Consider the following 20468-nt stretch of genomic DNA (forward strand, 5'->3'; position numbering starts at 1 on the left):
ATATACATGGTTGGCATGCTTTAATACACCATGGTGGCGGGTTGCTGTATTTGCACGTATCCCCATGTCCACTTGTTGTCCCTTCTACTACACATTGGGATGGGTTTTTTTTTTTTTTTTTGTCGGTGTGAATAGCTCAATTCAGATAACAGATACTGTGAAATGTTAAATCTATTTTCATTAGAGAGTTTGTAATAAAAATATAAATTTTTAAAGAACTGATGTTTTTTAGTGTCTATAAAGTCCATGGTTCCTAAAGCATTCTATCAAGACTTATATAGGATGTGTGACTTTGCTACTGATACTTGCTTCCACAGCCCTACTCTGTGTTAATGCAAAAATATTCCATTGGCATTAAAAAGTAAGGAGAAAAGAGGGGAGTTTGAGGTGCAGAAGTGAGCAGGAGGGGATTTTGGGTGCAGAGATTAGCAGGGGGGATTTAGGATGCAAAGGTGAGCTGAGAGGGGTGGATACATTTTTGCTAGAAATTACTTAGAAACCCCGAAACATTATATATATTTTTTTAGCAGAGACCCTAAAGAATAAAATGTCGGTCGTTTCAATATTTTATGTCATACTGTATTTGCGCAGCAGTCTTTCAAAAGCAAGTTTTTGGGAAAAAAATTAATTTCAATGAATTTAAAAAAAAACTAAACAGTAAAGTTAGCCCAATTTTTTGTATAATGTGAAAGATGATGTTACGCCGAGAATCGTGATCTTTATTCTAAGCAAAAAAATTGTGATTCTCATTTTATCCAGAATCGTGCAGCTCTAGTAGAGACATATCGCCAACAGACTAAGGGCTGTAATTAAAACAAATTACTGACATAAGAGGGTGATCCTTTTTCCAATTCAGTGATTCTGTTTTTTTATTTTTTTCTATTTTTCGGACATAGCAGGGTTATATATTTCACTTGTCTGTTATAGGTTGCACTAGTAATTACAGCTGGATAATACAAAAACTGTGCCTGTCTTCAGTTCAGGCGGCAAAGCAAAAAAAATTGACTATTTTAAAAAGGGGCATTCTTTTCTATACACAGGATATTTAGCCAATAAAGTGCAAGCTCGTTAAGCTAATTAGTGATGGCATTTGAGCGCGATTACAAGAGAATAAGGTATGCATGCTAGTGCAACCTGTAAAATTATGTATAGCAGTCTGTGTTTTCCACATTGATCGAATTCAGGGGAATTATCTTACTTTAGGTTTAAAGGCCTGAAGCAAGAAAACCTGAATGGGTAATGGTGCATGAAAGGGGAAGCCTATACGCTTGCTAAGAGATGTATAAAGCTGTACTAGATGGGCTCTATTCAGATAAGATTTTCTGACACCTGTTAGCTATGTCACTAAAACATGTCTGTTTGCTTCATCTAGTTTTAGCCTAACATCTGATCTCATTAACTAAAATGTGCTGTTGAAATTGAGGGGGCATAAAAGTGGAGTTCCACTCAAAAGTGGAACTTCCACTTATCTGTCTCCTCCCCCCCCCCCCTCTGGTGGCACATTTGGCCCCTTTCAGGGGGGAAGGGGGAGCCGGTACCTATTTTTGAAAGGTACCCTGTTCCCACTTCTGTCGGACCTCGCCGCAGTGAAACAATAAAAATTAAAAATTCCTTTAAATATCGTGCCTGGGGGTCCCCTAATGTGCCTGTAAAGTGGCGCATTTGTACAATGTATGGAGCCTGCTGCAGCAATACTGACATTTCTAAATGAAAAAATGTTATTTAAACTTGCTCGCGGCTGTAATATATTGTCGGCTCCCGGCAATACAGTTAAAAAAAATGAAAAAAAATGGCATAGGGTGCCCCCCAGTCCCTTCTGGTCTGGTATGGATTTGGATCTGGTATGCCAAAATTATAAAAAAAAAAAAAACATGCAGGTGCAGGAACGAGCCCTGCTGTTAAAAATGCAATACAAACTTGAAATCGCATGTACTTGCCATACAGGTGCAGAAAAATTGGGCCTTGGGTGTTGGTGGTGCTTGAACAACACAATCCCTTGCAGTTACTCTTGCTGGGCGCAGGAATGGGCCCTGCTGTTAAAAATTCCATACAAGATTGAAATCGCATTTACTTGTCATACAGGTGCAGAAAAATTGGGCCTTGGGTTTGGTGGTGCCTGAACACCCTAACCCCTCGCAGTTACTCTTGCTGGGCGCAGGAACGGGCCCTGCTGGTAAAAATTCCATACAAATTTTGAAATCGCATGTACTTGTCATACAAGTGCAGATAAAATGGGCCTTGGGTGTTGGTGGTGCCTGAATACCGCAACCCCTTGCAGTTACTCTTGCTGGGCGCAGGAATGGGCCCTGCTGTTAAAAATGAGAAAAAAACATTGAAATCGCATGTACTTGTCATACAGATGCAGAAAAATTGGGCATTGGGTGTTGGTGGTGCCTGAACACCGCAACCCCTCGCAGTTACTCTTGCTGGGCTCAGGAAGGGGCCCTGCTGGTAAAAATTCTATACAAAATTGAAATCACCTGTACTTGTCAGACAGGTGCAGAAGGAAGCACTAGCACATGCGACAAAGAAGAAGGGGGAGAACTAATATTGCAGCAACAGAACCAGCGCAACCGCTAGCACAGACACCAGGGTCTCACCAACACCCATGGGCCCCATACTAACAATCAGGAACCAGAACTCCCGATTCCAGGTCACCTGATTGCTGTGATAGCCTCTGATTGGCTTTTACAGTGATCAGTCACTGTGAAGCCCACCCCTGTGTTTCTCTTGCTGTGAATGTATCTTTCTCTTTCCTTGCAGAGAGAAAAAAAAGTGTGTGTATAAAAAAAATAATAAACAAATAATAAATAAAAAAAAAAAATAAAACCAAAAATAAAGGACAAATACCTAGTCCAAGGTTTGATCTAGGTTAGTGTGCCAGGGTTAGTATTTGGCCAAGTAGGGGACAAAGGTCAAGATCAGGGACAAAGGTCAGGGTCAGTATTTTTTGGGCAGGATTTTTTTTCTTTTTTTCTCTTTAATTTAGTGCCAGCATCAGGGTTTTAGGTAGGACAAAAAAAAAAAAAAAAAAAGCAAATTGCGCACAATTGCTTCTAGGCTGTACTATGGGTACAAACATACACATATGTGTTATTGCTGCCATTGTCAGAAGCAGGAGAATCAATTTTGGGTTGTTCTTTGGTGGTAGGTTATGGTAGTAACAAGCAATATACAGCTAGATTAACCACTTGCTGACCGCCCCACGCAGATTTTACTGCGGCAGGGTGGCTCGGCTGCGCATATTCACGTAGATCTACGTGATTATGTGCATGTGGTTCTGATTAGACACAGTGGGAGTCAGACCGCTAGAGGAGCGGGCTCGATCACCACCAGCCTCCCGCGATCTTCAGAGACACTGACAGAAGAGCCACCTGCCTATGTAAACAAAGCAGGCGGCTCTTCTGTCAGACAGACAGAGAGAGATTTTGTACACCGATCTCTCTTTGCCTGTCACAGAGCCCCCCCCCCCCCCACCACAGTTAGCAAGCACAATTAGGCATACAGTTAACCCCTTGATTAGCCCCTGTATTAACCCCTTCCCTGCCAGTGTCATTTATACAGTAACAGTGCATATTATTTAGCACTGATTACTGTATTAATGTCACTGGTCCCCAAAATATGTCAAAAGTGTCAGTTAGGGGTCTGATCTGTCCGCCGCAATGTCGCCACCATTACTAATAAAAAAATAAATAAATAAAAAGTCCAAAAATGTATCCCGTAGTTTGTAAACGCTATAACTTTTGCGCAAGCCAATTAAAATACGCTTTTTGAGATTTATTTTACCAAACATATGTAGCAGAATACAAATTGGGCTAAACTGATAAAAAAAATTAGATTTTTATTAATTTTTTTTTGGGAATGTTATATACTGTAGCAGAAAGTAAAAAATATGGTGCTTTTTTCAAAATTGTCGCTTTTTTTGTTTATAGCGCAAAATCTAAAAACCGCAGAGGTGATCAAATATCACCAAAAGAAAGCTCTATTGGTGGGGAAAAAGGATATCAATTGTATTTGGGTACAGCTTCGCACGACCGCGCAAATGTTAGTTAAAGTAACGCTGTGCCGAATCATAAAAAATGGCCTGGTCATTAGGGGGTAAAACCTTCCAGAGCTGAAGTAGTTAAACAAAAAAAATATATATTTTTTTTTTACTATTTTTACCCGGTTTTTCTTTGATTATATATATATATATATATATATATATATATATATATATATATATATATATATATATATATATATAAGGTATATATAAACAGGAAATATCCATTTACTACCAAATGAAAGCCCAGTTTGTCCAACTGGATGCTCAAAGTAGCTGTGATGATACTAGCACATATCAAAGTTGCAAAATTGTCTTGAGGCATTTAGATTTGTTTTATCCTTAGGCGTGAAGGGGTTATAATAAATATAAAAGCAAGTTAGCCATAGAAAACAGAAAAAAAAAAGAAGGAAAAAGTGTTAAACCCTGTATTGAAACAGACACTCAGACAAAAATATATATGAACTTACATTACCCTTTTCTCATGAAATCAACATTTAGATTTAAGTTGCTTAACAAGTAGAATGTGATTTCCTCTGCCCTGCTGGCACCAACTTCCTATCATAATAAAACTGTGTTTATTGACCACCCTGGATTTTCAATTACATCCTTTCATGTTGTGTTTTAAAATAAATGATGCTGATGGGATGCAAGAAATTCTAATGTTCATGATAAATCAAGAAAAACATTCTCCCAAAAAAAAATTAACTGAAGATTGTTGACTGCAATTTTTCCATTCGCCCAATGGGAATATTTGGTATACACACACAATTCTTGGGTACATTTATCTTGCAGGCAGTTCCCAAATAAAAACAAATGCAAAAATCTGAAAATACATGAGACATGTCATAGACTGCCAAAACACTTTAGGAAAATACTTTATATGTATAATTAAAGGCCAAATCTGTCTTTTCAATTTAAATTTCAATTTAATACATATTAACCTCTTTTTCTTCTTTTTAAGTTTTTTTTATCACTTTATTTTTTTGCCCACACAATTGTATATAAAGTTGATGGTTTCCATTAATAATTTGTATACAAAAGTGTCCCTATGTGTCCCTAGGTGAAAATGACAAAGGCTATTTCGTACCTGGTGGAGATCGAGCTATAGAGGGGGCTTCTCTTTCACCTCTTGTCCAACACTCCTGGTAGTGATGACAGGAGGTATGAGGACACAGAATGGCACAAGGGCCGGTGTTCTAAAATGTTCTCGGACCCGTGAAAAAATCGGACCTCGTCACTTCCGGTTCTAGGAGTCTCAAGTGCGCATGCGCATAAGACATTATCTTGGTTTGGTAAACTTATAACACATAGCGGGCAGCTGAATGAGAGAAGGCGGGGCTGAGGTGGGACGGAAGACACCGCCGCGTCATCTGCAGAGCTGAATAGAGGAGGCGGGACGGAGGTGCGGCCGTGTAATAAATGCAGGACTTTAGCGACTCCTTGTTTTATTATCTTTAGCAATTATCGTATTATTTATCCTTAGGATTTCATTACATTTATATAATACAAAATAAGAAATACTAAATGTAATGAAATCCTAGGGATAAATAATACGATAATTGCTAAAGATAATAAAACATAAGGAGTCGCTAAAGTCCTGCATATATTACACGGCCGCACCTCCGTCCCGCCTCCTCCACCAGCTCTGCATATGTGTCCTCCGTCCTCCGTCGCACCTCAGCCCCGCCTCCTCTCAATCAGCTGTCCGCTCTCTGTTATAATTTTGCCAAACCTCGAAAAAATGTCTTCTGCGCATGCGCACAGACGACTCCCATCTGCTGTTTTGTGTTGCTCTATCACCGGAAGTGACGAGGTCCGATTTTTTCACGGGTCCGACAAAATTTTACAACACCGGTATAACAGGCATCACCAGCTGAGGTATGCAGGAAGCAGATGACTAAGGATCACCAGGAAGGAACCAGGAACTGGAACATGGTGAAGCTTGAACAACAGGCAGGAGTGTAGCCAGGATAAAAGCGAAAAGGTCATCAACAGCCAGGTAGCGAAGGTACAGGAATATCAGACGGAAGCAGAGTCAAGATAAAGGCCAGGGTCAGTACAGAGACAGGCAGCGAGGTACAGTACAGAAGCACAAGATAGGAACAGGTTTAGAGTATAAGCCAAGGTCACAATAGGCAGGCAGAAATTCAGAGATTGGTCAAGGGCAAGCTAGGTCGTGCACAGGTAGGCACATATAGCAGGTCAAGGCACAGGTAAACAGGAACTAGCTGAAGACCTTTCAGCAGTCTGTTCATGCCATAGTCCAGCTTAAATAGGCCAGTGTGCGTATGTGTGCACGCATGTGTGCACGTGCCCGCACGCATGCCTATATTCTGTCTTGTGCACGTGCTAAAACTCTGGATCAACTGCGGGTATAGGATTGTGTATATGGGATTGTATGGTTGGGCTTTCATTACTGTTTTTTTTTGTTTTTTATTGGTTGAGCCAGATGGGCCTGTGTCTTTTTTCAACCTGACTAACTATGTAACTATGTTTACGCGTGCACGCTAATGCTCATTCTATATTCTTTTCTCAGAACTACAAGAATAAGCATGTAATGGCCTTCTGGTTCAAACACACTGGGCATCTTTTACATAGGCTACTGATGCCTCTGGGGTTTATCCATGTCACATTTCCCTGGAGGCATCAGCTTTCATGCAGCATCTAAAGGAGGATGGACCCAGGGGCACATCACAACAGAGCTAGCTGCAAGAGCCTGGAAAGGACAGCAAGCTCCAGACGATGTATGAAAGGAGACTGCAGAGCAGCAGATCACTACACATGAACAGCTGATGTACGAGTCAAACTTACGATGAACTCGAACACACAGCCCATCCCTACACAGCAGTACATTACATTTAGTGCTGTATACAGTGCTGTATGCCCTTTTTTTTTTTCCTTGGTTGCTGCGTGTTTTTTTTTTTGTCCCCTGCCTTCCCCACTTTTATAAAAATTGTCAGCTGCAGTTTTTCTGACTGTGACATTGGTGTCCCCATTTTTGATTTTTTTTTTTATATAGTTTCTATATTTTTATTAGCGTCAGTCCTCAATTTAAAGTGCACAAAACTCCACTTATCTTTCTTTAAATTGCATCCAATCACACATTTCCCAGTCTCTATTCAATTTGGGCAAACCCCCCCCCCCCATCATACATGGGAGGCCGACAAGGAGGGGCAGACGTTCCCATGCCACTATGATGGGGCCAGCAGCATCTGTGTCCACGGGCAAAGGTGGATGTGGTCCGTCCTCAAGTAGGGCACATTTGTCTCTGTTTAGTGATGATGCCTGTGCTATCCAGCCATAGAATGCAGAGGAGGTGGTGGACTAGCCTTCTAAACCATCCTCATCCTCTATGACCCAAGCTGACCCTAGTGCGCAGTCCACCACAGCTGCCAGAGCGGCTTATTCTGCCTCCTTGTCCACAGCTTCTCCTGCTATACAGCTGAATTATTTGAACACAGCATCAGTCATTTGCTTCTTGAGGATACACAGACATTACTTGATTTTGATGTTGGTTCTGAGGAAGGGAGGAACATGAGTCTACATAGAGGGGAGAACATTGATAAACAACTAATTGGCAGTCATGTTCCCTCAGCAGCAGCATATTGCCAAGTTGGCTCCAGTGATGATGAGGATGGGGGGTGATGATGATGAGGTCACTGATGTAATTTGGGTGGGACAGAGCAGAGGAGGAAAGTGAGGGGAGAAACAACTCCAACAAGGCAGAATGTCCTCCAGAGGCAGTCATCATGGAAGAGTAGAGAACAGCCACCCTATTCCATCAGATTGTGGAGCTGTTATCTCCCGGCCCACTTCCTATAGCTCAGCTGTGTGGGCTTTTTTTTAGGACATGTGCAGCCGACCGCACTGTTGCAATTTGTAATCTCTGTCGCAAGCAGATCAAGCGTGGTAAAAACACCGGCCATTTGGATACCACATTCTTGACAAGGCATTTAACCTCCCACCACTCAGCCCATTGGCAAGAGCACCTGAAAGCCGCACACAAGGGACAAAATTCTTGTCTTCCTCCTCACTTCTCACCTTTCATGTCTATTTCCGCTATATTTCATGACCTCTCAGCAACCTCTACTGACAGGGATGATGGTATCGCAAAGGTTGTCGCAGGTCCTTGTAACACGTCTGCAGCAGCAGCACACCACCAGCTGTAGAGTAGACCAGGCAAATTGCTCTGCCACAGCTGCTGCAGTGAAAAAAAAAAAAACCCACCCCCTGCCCTCCAAATGCCCAGCGTTTAAATTCAAGCTTGTCCAGATTTCTAGCTTTACAACTCCTGCCTTGCTATCTGGTGGATTCTGCCCCCTTTCGTTAAATTTCAGAATGTGCTGTACCATAATAACAGGTTCCCAGTCACTATTTCCTTGCACGTAAGGCCATTCCAGCTCGATACCATCACGTGGAAGGCAATGTTTTGGCATAGTTGGGCAAGGCAGTCAGCTGCAAGGTCCACGTTCAAGGGGCCATTCAACGAGTCAGGCTAAAAGATGCCATGCTGTGCTTCAGCTGGTCTGTCTAGGGGACAGGAGCCACACCAGAGCAGAGATCCTTTCAGCTCTCCAGGGGCAGGCCATAGGTGGTTTACGCCACAAAAGTTTGGGCCAGGAATGGTGGAGTGTGATAATGGCACTAACCTTCTGTCCGCCCTTCGACAGGAAAAGGTAATACATGTGCCATGCCTGGCACATGTCCTTATTTGGTGGTGCAGCGTTTCTTATCCACTTGCCGACCGCCGCAATTACATTTACTGCGGCAGTCTGGCGCTCCTGGGAAAACCGATGTAGTACTCTGTCGCTCGCCCAGGAGCCTGTAGGGGTCGAGCGCGCGCCGCCGGAGGCGCGCTCCTGCCCCTGCTCGTTCCCTGACATCCCCGCGCGAGTGACCGGTGGCTCCGATGTTCACCGGCCACTCGTGATCTCCCGCTGGAGAGGGAGAAAGGCTGATGTAAACAAAGCCATCTGTCATTCTCCCTGATGTAGCTGCAGAAACTATACGATCCTGCTATGTAGGATCGTATGTCTCTGTGGTTACATCACAAGCCACGCCCCCCCCCACAGTTAGAAACAAGCCCCTAGGGATACATTTAAACCACTGATCACCAATAAAGTTAACCCCTTCCCTGCCAGTGTCATTTTTACAGTAACAGTGCATATATATATAGCACTGATTACTGTAGTACTGTCACTGGTACTCCCAAAAGTGTCAAAAATGTCAGTCAGGGGTCCCATCTGTCCGCCGCAATGTCGCAGTCCCGCAAAAAAAAAAATTGCAGATCGCCGCCATTACTCGTTACAAAAAAAAAACAAAAAAAATGACATAAATCTTTCCCGTAGTTATTAAACGCAATAACCAATCAAAATATGCTTATTGCGATTTTTTTACCCAAAAATATGTGGGAGAAAACAAATTGGCCTAAAATGTTAAAAAAAAATTGATTTTTACATTTTTTTTGAGAATTTCATATAAAAAATATTGTTATTTTTTTCAAAATTGTAGCTCTTTTTTTGCTTATAGCGCAAAAAAAATAAATTGCACAGGTGATCAAATACCACCAAAAGAAAGCTCTGTGTGTGGGGAAAAAAAAGGACGTCAATTTTTTTAGGTACAGCGTCGCACGACCGCGCAATTGTCCGTTAAAGGCCCTGGTCTTTGAGCAGCCAAATCCTCCGGGGCTAAAGTGGTTAAACAGGTACCCAGGTTTGCAAGATCTTCTAAGGTAGACCAGAAGAATCTGTAGCCATTTCAGCCGGACATTTAGCCAGTGTTCGTTGGCTGAAATTCATCTGGAATTCCACCTGCCCATAAGCCGTCTGATTTGTGATATGCCCACCAGGTGAAACTCAGCTTTGGAAATGCTGTAGTGGCAGCACATGCAGCATAGGGCCGTCAAGGAGTACCTGTGTGAATATGGCACAAGGACAGCCTCAGGTCAGCACGGCTTTTTTTTCCCACGCCAATGGCTATTGATAAAGGATGCATGCACTGTACTGTCACCATTTGAGAAGGCGACAAGGATGGTGAGCCATGACAATCCATGCATCAGTGAAACAATCCCTCTTGTGTTCCTCCTGGAGCATACTCTGCGTGGCATTATGGACAGGGGACTCAAGACAGAGCAGGGGGAGGAAGAGGAGGACTTCCTTTCCTCTTAAGAGCAGACACCATTCTTGCAATGCTACAGAACACACAAAAGGAGAAGGATTCTGGCAGTTTTAGAGGCATCGAAGCAGAGGGACATACAGTCAAAGCTTAATAGATGGTTTTCAGTCCCAGGAAAACTTTGGAGTGGTACGTAGCTGGGAGGCGGTAGTTTTACATACTCTAATCCTCAGTGCCCCCGAGGACTCTGCTTCTCATGCCTCCGCAAACTTGCTGTGCATTGGTACCCTTATTCTTCAAAGCCTGCGAAAGGAGAATTTGTGGCATCAAGGATAAGGATCGTTACTGGTTGGCAACCCTCCTTGACCACTGTTATAAGGGGAAATTCTCAGAACTCATTCTGCCCTCGCAGAGGGAGCACAGGATAAAATATCTTGAGGCAGAGGCATACCTAGGGTCTCTAGCGCCCTTGGCGAGGAGCTGCATCGGCGCCCCCCCCCCAGAGGCGGGCGTCCGAAGTCTGGCGTGCTGTCTGTGTCATGCTGAGTGCCGGGTATTCACGTGACACCCGGTGCTCCCCCTGTGTACTGTGCAGGGCTGGTGTACGGATTTTTGACACCCTAGGCCAAACCTCATTTTGCCACCCCCTTCCCCCCAATTGGCCTCGCCCCTGACTCCACTACCTTTGCCCTGCCCATGTATACAGTGGAGACTACACAGACCCACCTGGTTCCCACTTTCACCTACCTAACCACTACACTGACCTATCTAACCACTACACTGACCACTAACCTACCTAACCACTTCACTGACCTACCTGACCACTACACTGACCACTACACTAACCTATCTAACCACTACACTAACCTACCTAACCACTACACTAACCTACCTGACCACTACACTAACCTATCTAACCACTACACTAACCTATCTAACCACTACACTAACCTACCTAACCACTACACTGACCACTACACTAACCTACCTAACCACTACACTAACCTATCTAACCACTACACTGACCACTACACTAACCTATCTAACCACTACACTAACCTATCTAACCACTACACTAACCTACCTAACCACTACACTGACCACTACACTAACATATCTAACCACTACACTGACCACTACACTAACCTATCTAACCACTACACTAACCTCCCTAACCACTACACTGACCACTACACTAACCTATCTAACCACTACACTAACCTACCTAACCACTACACTGACCACTACACTAACCTACCTAACCACTACACTAACCTACTTAACCTCTACACTGACCTATCTAACCACTACACTAACCTACCTAACCACTACACTGACCACTAACCTATCTAACCACTACACTGACCACTACACTAACCTACCTAGCCACTACACTGACCACCCTAACCACTAACCTTTCTAACCACTACACTGACCACTACACTAACCTACCTAACCACTACAGTGACCACCCTAACCACTACCCTGACCACCCTAACCACTACCCTGACCACTACAGTGACCACCCTAACCACTACACTGACCACCCTAACCACTACACTGACCACTACAGTGACCACTATAGTGACCACTAACCACCCACTACACTGACTACTATACAAACAGACCTCACACACAACAGTCCCCCCTCCCTTCCCCAGTACAATGCACTTCGCGCAAACAGAAAAATGTAATAGGCATTGTTTTGCGGCAAAAAACGCTGTAAACAATTGCGCGACTTTGAGGTCACAAAAGTATGAAAGTGGCCTTCATTAATCAAATGGAAGGAACAATAGGCTGCTGCGGAGGGGCGGACCTTATAGGAGGGGGAGCCAATAGGACACCGCAGCACAGCACACCTGGGCCGCCGCGAACAGGCAGGGTAAGTGACGCTGGTACTGCTCTATCAAGGAACGGCAGGCTGCCTGGGGGCGCAGGCTGAGCGCGGGGTGGGGAGCAAAAATGAACTGCCAACTGTTAACACTGTTAACACATTGATTTTGCGCCCCCCCTCGGCCTGCGCTCCTGGCGGGCGCCGTTCTCGCCAACCCCATGGTACGCCCCTGTCTTGAGGACACCTTAAAGAGGAGTTTATGTAACACCTTTCCAGACTCTGGTAGGCTACAGTCTCATGGAAAGCTAATTTTAAGGCTTCTGTTGGTCAAAGGAGGAGCGGTGGAGAAGGGGGTTGCCTCAGTAATGCATTTCAAAATTTTTTTAGTCCTCAGCGCCCAGGGCTGTTAGCTTCAAGAGCCCATGGGCAGTGTCTGGTGGTAGATTATCTAGGGGTGAAAACAGACATGGAGAGCATTCCAGTAGATGATCCACTGGGTTACTGGGTCATGAGAATAGACCACTGGCCAGAACTTGCCCAGTATGCAGTTCAGCTGCTGGGCTGCCCTGGATTAGCAGCAGCTATCAAGCTGATGCCGATGTCGTTGATTAAATGTTATTGGGATCTCAAATCTCTTGAAGACTGTCTAGGCTGCCTAGCTTTGTGGGTGTTGATTTTATCCTGAAGTAACTTTTTGGTAAAGGTTTCATGGGCACAATAAACAACCAAGGACCAACCTGTTTGACAGGTGCATCCAATTTAATTTTTTTGACAGCAAGGCCAATTCTTGCTTTCATCGAGAGTACCTCTAGAAGGTTACAGTTGAAAGTACCACCAACCCCCAAAGACCAATTTTTCCACAACTGTTTGACAGGGCATCAAATTTCACTTTTTTACAGCAAGGTCAATTCTTGCATTCATCAAGAGTACCTCCAGAAGGTTACGGGGTGAAGACACCACCAACACCCAAAGACCAATTGTTTCGCAACTGTTTGACAGGGGCATCAAATTTCAATTTTTTACAGCAAGGCCAATTCATGCTAAGTGTAAGAGAAGGAGGATTCTAATCTCAAGATTACCACCAAAGGAGTGAAACAGTATAAAACAGATCCCCAGAGAGGGACAAAAAGTGCATATAGACCTTTTGTTGGTCTTATCCCTTAAGGTGAGGGCACATCAGATAAGGGGATTATCAATAATGTATGTGGATGATTGGAGCACATAGTGGTTAACACTAAAGCCCCGTACACACGATAAGATTATCGAACAATCTGTGGTCCGTTTTTTGTGGCATGCTAGTCTGACGTGGAAAGTGAAGAGGTTATTTTCATACGAATTTTCCCATACGACAGAATTCTACTTCAGAAGTGATGTCATGTGTTGGATTGCTTTGTATGTGTTCTTTCTCTCTGAGCATACCTAGTCTTGCTCTTAAGATTTTTTCCGTCTAAATATGTACTAATGAGACGAAAATCGGACGTTGTATTACGGACAACAAAACTTTTATAGCCTGCACATCAGGATTTTGTCAGCCGAAAAAGTCGGAGTTGGCTGTCCAAAGCACCATACTAACAATCCAAAAATCGGCAGATCGGTCGTCGGGCCTTAATTTGGAATCAGTCGTTTGGATATGTGAACACAAGCCTGTTTTTTATGAAAGATTGAGCATATGCAAGCAAATTCATGCAGTTTATGGACTGATGCATTGTTTGTTTTGTGTTTTTTATGTTATATATGGTTTGATATGATATGCTGATTTTGAAAATTGCTATTGAAACAGAATTAAAGGGATACTAGCACATTAGCATGACTGCTCAGAAGCATATGCTCATACAACCAAGTAACAGCCCAATACCTTGCCCACAAATTACACGGAGACTGATTAAGGCCCCTTTCACACTTGTGCGAATTAAAAGTCGAGGGGTCCCCTTGTCAAACGGGGCTACCAGATCCTGAATAAGCCCCTTGCCCACAGACTCTCACAACCACCGACCAGAGTTGTGGGGAAGAGGCCCTTGTCCCCATCAACATTGGGACGAGGTGCTTTTGGGGGGCAGAGCCCCCCTGCCCCAACTCATCCCACATGTTGAGGGCATGTAGCCTGGTATGGTTCAGAAAGGGGGGGAGAACCAAACACCATTTTTTTTTTTTTTTGTATTTTGCATGGGACCCCATGCTGGTTTTTTCCTAATTCTTCATTCAGCTGTCAGTGGCGAAGCTTCCCCACTTCCCAGCCCGCTCCTTAACCACTTTACTACTGAGCCTATTTTTGACACTTTTTGTTTACAAGTTTAAATCAGTATTTTTTTGCTAGAAAATTACTTAAAACCCCCAAATATTATATATATTTTTTTTAGCAAAGACTCTGGAGAATAAAATGGCGGTCATTGTGAAGTTAGCCCATTTTTTTTGTATATTGCGAAAGATGATGTCACGCCAAGTAAATAGATACCCAACATGTTACGGTTTAAAATTGCGCACATCCGCGGAATGGCGACAAACTATGGTCAATAAAAATCTCCATAGGCGACGCTTTAAAATGTTTTAACGGTTACCAGTTTAGAGTTAGAGTGTAGCTCTTTTTTTTTAATTATTGCTCACGCTCTGGCGATCGTGGCAATACCTCACATGACATGTGTGGTTTGAACAGCGATTTAATTTGCGGTGCGACTTCCATATACGTTTTTTTCCGTGTGTGAGCTAAATTTTTTTTTTCCTATTTTTTTAATTTTTTTTTTAATTTTAACACAGTTTTTTTTTTTTAAATCTGGTCACTTTTATTGCTGTCACAAGCAATGTAAACATCCCTTGTGACAGCAATATGCAGTGACAGGTACTCTTTATTGTGGGAATCAAGGGTCAAAAAGACCCTAGACCCCTCCATTATACTTCCATGTATTCAAAACGCCGAAAACTGCATTTTTGAATACTGTCACTTTTTGAATCTGCCCCCTTCAGCAGCAGAGTAACCCGGACGTGACGTCATGGACGCCACCTCCGGGTTACATATTCAGAGACCTAATCGAAGCCGCATCCGGCTTAGATCCGGACTCCATCCAGCCGGTGGATGTGTCGGCTGGGTGCTCGGGTCTCCCGGTGGGACGGGAGACCCGGGCAAAGCCGCGGAAGGCGGCGGGAGGGGGGGGGGAGGTCGTCTGCGGCGGGAGGGGGGGGTCGTCCCCTCCCGCTCGCTGGGGTAACGATCGAGCAGCTCCCGAGTCACATCGGTCGTTGCCACCGGAAAGCTGACTGCCGCCTCTAAAGAACAGTACCTAGAGGCATCACCCCGGTACAACCACGCAAAGTTAGCCGACGTAGGTCTACGTGGCTAGACGTTAAAGTGGAGTTCCACCCTAAAATTACACTTCTGTCCATCTTCTTGGTCCGGGTCACCTTAAAAAGAAATGGATAATCGCATTTTTTTTTTATTTTTACTTACCTTGGATTAGAAGAAAATATACTTACCTTACTTCCTCTTCCTCCCCTCGGCGGCCACGGCCCGTCGTCACTTCCTGGCTTTGCAATGATTCCTGGGAGCTGAACGTCATCGCTCCCAGGAATCAATGCGCCTGCACCGGCCCCGACGTCAGTACCGGTGCGCGCGCCTCATTACCTTCTAAACAGCTTCTGGGCATGCCCAGAAGCTGTGGAGGGATGACGCGCACACACCGGAAGTGACAGCGGGGCCGGTGCAGTGCATCGTGGGACCAAAGAGGACGCAGAAGAGGATCGCGCTGGCTTCAAGCTGCCCACACCTGAGATGGCAGCGCTGGACAATACATTTTCAAGGTAAGTATTTCTTCTTGCAGGTAAGTGCAACCCGGGACAGTACAGAGGCTATCCATTGTGGAATGCACTAGCCCTGACTGTCCCGGGGGTATTTTTATGTCATTTTTTTTTTTTTAGGTGGAACTCCGCTTTAAGTGGTTAACAACCAGTGTGTCATGGAGAAAAAAAACTGCAAAATGCAAAACACATGTAAAAACGCATCAAAAAACGCAACACTTGAATTTTTGGTGCAAGTCCATTGAAGTCTTTTACATGCAAAATGTAATCTGCTGCAGGAAAAAAAGTCCCTGATTCTTTCCAAAAACGCCCAGCTGAAAAACACATAGATGTGAACTTGAACCCTAGGAAACCATGTTAAATGGACTGTATAGCGTTTCTGTAAACTGCAAAACACACTAAAAACCGAATAGGTGTGAACCAAGCATAAGGAACTTGGTGATGTCACCTCCCTGCCCACAGGCAGCTAATTGATGGAGTAGCAACACACCAGTAGGCCATCAACTCTGCCCTCTCACATGCGCATGCAACAGAGCCTGATTGGCTCCTAACACTGCCCCTCTCTTGGGCAGTCCAAGTGCCTCTAAGCAAGGGATTATAAGATGCTGATAAATAGATTTAGGGTTCATACACACAGTAACAGAGGGCCGTACAACATTAAAAAAAAAAAAATGTGTATTTCTGCTCTGCGGATTTACAGGTGTTTGCCTACAGCTACCTGTAAAATGAAATGACAGCCTGTAGCTGTATGCTAGTAACTGCCCATCCCAAAATTTACATCAGTATAAGGACAGATGAACAGCCCTGGACACAAAGGGGTTGATTTACTAAAACTGGAGCTTGCAAAATCTGGTACACCTGTGCATGATAGCCAATCAGCTTCTAACTTCAGCAATGTTCATTCAAGCTTTGACAATAAGCCCCCGTTCACATTGGTGTGATTTGACATGTGATTTGACAGGTCAAATCGCATTTCAAATCGCAGCCTATTTCCGACACTGGTAGAGTCTCAATCAGTGCGACGCTGACTTTGCGGCGCTGCACCGATTTCTAAAAGTAGTTCCTGCACCACTTTTGGCAACTTCGGGGTTGATTTAAATAGACATCTGTGTATGAAGCTGCACAGATGTCTTTGAAGTTGCCCCCAAAGTCGGACTGAAATGCAGCTTTGAAATCGTATTTTAAGGCCGTATTCAGTGTGAATGAGGGCTAAAACCTGGAAGCTGATTGGTTTCTTTGCAGAGCTGCACCAGATTTGCATGCTCCAGTTTTATTAAATCAACCCCAAACTGTGTGCATCCAGGGGTGCACATTTATCCCCGTTTGCATGTTAATGCTCGGATGTCTGGTTACAAGCACACAGCCGCAGCCTGTCATTGATTTTCACAGGTGGCTATATATAAACACCTGTGACTCCCCGGCTCAATAATATGTTCTTTTTTTTTTACAGTGTACAACTCACGGTACCCATATGAATGAATCCTTAGGAACTTATGCTTGTCAAATGTAAAAATATATTTAATTATTTTTAAAAGGAATGCACGACTTCATTAAATGGTGTTTGCTTTGGATCTGCCTGAAGTTTAGATATAAAGCCACTTTGTGCCTGCATTGTACAGTGCCGTTTCAGGCCTTTGTGTGGATTCTGGCTATAATTCATCAAATTCAATTAATCCTGAAGAGGCATAATAATGCACAATGTCTCTGAGGATGTTCTTCCAATTAGCAAATAATTAGCTGATGTGAGAATGTATTATTACATAAAATAGTCCACCCAGCACTTGGAGGTAATTAGAGCTCCAGGCGAGCCTCCTAAAATTAGATGGTCTAAAAAGAAGCGGTCTTATTATTAACCGTACCGTACCGTTTTCAATAATCAGTTTTGAATCATATGTGAGATCTATACAATGACCAGCCTTTGTGCAATGAAAATTAGAATATTGTTTTCCTAACGTGTAATATACTGTATATGTACATTTCTAGTAATGCTTTGATGTGGGTGGGTTTCAGTAGGGCACTCGATGCAACAAAGGACTCCTTAATCCAGTGTTTCTCAACCTTTTTTCAATCAAGGCACCCTTTAACCACTTAAGCCCCGGAAGATTTTACCCCCTTCCTGACCAGGCCCTATTTTGCGATTCGGCACCGCGCAACTTTAACGGACAATTGCGCGGTCGTGTGACGCTGTACCTAAATGAATTTGACGTCCTTTTTTTCCCCACAAACAGAGCTTTCTTTTGGTGGTATTTGATCACCTGTGCGATTTTTTGATCATGCGCTATAAACAAAAAAAGATCGTCAATTTTGCAAAAATAACAATATTTTTCACATTTTTTTATATGAAATTCCCCAAAAAAAATTTAAAAATCTAAATTTTTTAACATGTTAGGCCAATTTGTTTTCTGCTACATATGTTTGGCAAAAAAAAAAATCGCAATAAGCGTATTTTGATTGGTTTGCGCAAACGTTATTGCGTTTACTAACTTAAGGCCCGTACACACGTACCGATCGTCGGCATACAAACGTCGGTGGACGAAGGATCTGCCGATTGTACGCGTGTTAGTATGGTGCCTCCGACAGATGTCTGCGCACAATCCGCGGACAAAAGTCTTTCTTGCAAACATGAAAATTTTTGTATGCCGACACCAGAACGGACGATTGTTCGCCTGTCAGTACACAATTCGGCCGACAGACCGCAGATTTGCAAGACTGGGCATGCTCAGAAAATAGAAAACACAGGGAAAGTTAACCATTACATGACATCACTTCTGCAGTCGGCGGACAAAATTCTTGTGCTGTCCTTGTGCTGTCTTTGCACTTTTCAGCAGACACCGACATCCCGGGGAGAAAAGAGGAACATTTGTATGCCGACCATCGGTACGTGTGTACGGGGCTTAAGGGAAAGATTTTTGTAATTTTTGTTGTTTTTTTTTTTAACGAGCAATGGCGGCGATCTGCGTTTTTTTTTTTTTCGGGACTGCGACATTGCGGCGGACAGATCAGACCCTTGACTGACATTTTTGACACTTTTGGGGGTACCAGTGACATCACTGCAGTAATCAGTGCTATACATATGCACTGTTACTGTAAAAATGACACTGGCAGGGAAGGGATTAACTTTATTGGAGAAGGAGGGGTTAAATGTGTCCCTAGGGGTGTGCTTCTTACTGTGCAGGGATGTGGCTTTTCATGTAACAGCAGAGATCTACGATCCTACATAGCAAGACCGTATGATCTCTGCTGTTACACAGGGGAGAATGACAGATGGCTTTGTTTACATTAGCCACCTGCCTTTCTCCCTCTGTAACTGACGATTGCGAGTGGCCGGCGGACATCGGGTCCGCCGGTCACTCGCGCGGAGGTGTCCGTGAACGAGCGGGGGCGGAAGCGTGCCCCCGGCGGCGCGCGCTCGCCCCCTATTGGCTCACAGGCGAGTGACGTACCGGTACGTCACTTTGCCTGCACGGGGCTGACCGCCGCAGTATATGTACTTGCGGCGGTCGGCAAGCGGTTAATCCAGTGTTTATCAACCTTTTTTCAGTCCAGGCACCCTTTAAAATTAAAACAATCTCGAGGCACCCTCCAAAATTAAGGACAGTAATGAGGTGCCCTATTCTAAAATGTAAAAACTATTCTTGTTAAATAGTTTTTATTAAGATTATTTCAAATAGTAACAAACAGGGAAAGGAAATCATAATAATAACAGAGGATAGCAAACTCATAAAACATTGATATTATGGCCAGTAGCACATGTAATCTAACTTCATGCCCATGTAAAAACTATTCTAATAGGTTTACATAATGCAGCAATATCAATACATGTAGGAAACCCAACGTTAGAGGTAATTATTTTGTCCCAAGCAAATACACTTTTTCAAACTGGTACTGACTAGTATTCCAATGTTTCTCTTCAGTCTTTCTCCATCACTTAGCTAATGAGACCCCAAAGCTGATGGAGAGGGGCAAGGGAGGATCAAACAAGAATCATATTCAGGCAACTGACATCCTCCTTATCAACTGATGATGTCATTGGCCGTTAGGAAGTTGGCAGCTAGAAGGTTGTAATGGCGTACAATGAAAACCTGTGACTTTCTGTAAATAAAAGGCAGGTTCCATCCACTCACTGGCTTGTATACAATTGTGGGGGCAATTTTTAGGCATTTTGCCAAGGCACCCCTGAAGAAACTTCAAGGCACCCTGGTTGAAAAATGCTGCCTTATACCATAATGTGTTGTTCACAAAGGACTTCAGTGACGTCCTTGAAAACCAACTTGATATAAATTAGCGGAGTGCAGTTGCGGTAAAACCGCCTCATTGATAATACAATGCTATTAAATAGGTCTTATATGCAGTGTGAAAATATTTGAAGTTTATGTACTGTAAATCCATAATCAATTTTTCAGTATATCTGATGTCATACCTAGCTGTATACAGTTTTCTTAATGCTGACATTTTCTCGGCCTATATTTTGCTTTCCCTGTTCCTCCCTTCCCATTTCCTTTATCGACATGTGAACAACATTATTATCCACTTGCCGACCAGCGGCCGTACTTATACTGCGGCAAGTCGGCTCTGTCCCGCAAAACAACGTACATGTACGTAGTTTCGCGGGACAGCTAGTGGGGGCGCGCGCACGCGCACCACAGGGGGAGCCAATCAGTTGGTCCGGCGGCTGCAATGTCAGCT

At 43.7% G+C, this 20468-nt stretch overlaps 1 protein-coding gene across 1 annotated transcript in view; it reads left to right on the forward strand.

Annotated features, from left to right (window-relative positions):
- Positions 1–1083: 1083 nt before the first annotated feature.
- LOC309554631 (E3 ubiquitin-protein ligase rfwd3.S-like) overlaps positions 1084–20468 on the forward strand; it is a gene marked incomplete at both ends in the record, with an annotated part of 97074 nt that continues 77689 nt past the window's right edge. The window contains one exon of the mRNA XM_082256349.1: positions 1084–1115. Within this exon, the coding sequence (XP_082112475.1) occupies positions 1084–1115 (32 nt within the window). The remainder of the gene's footprint in view (positions 1116–20468) is intronic.

Source organism: Pelophylax lessonae (assembly GCF_965119305.1).
Source record: "Pelophylax lessonae genome assembly, chromosome: 4".
In the NCBI taxonomy this organism is placed as follows: domain Eukaryota; kingdom Metazoa; phylum Chordata; class Amphibia; order Anura; family Ranidae; genus Pelophylax; species Pelophylax lessonae.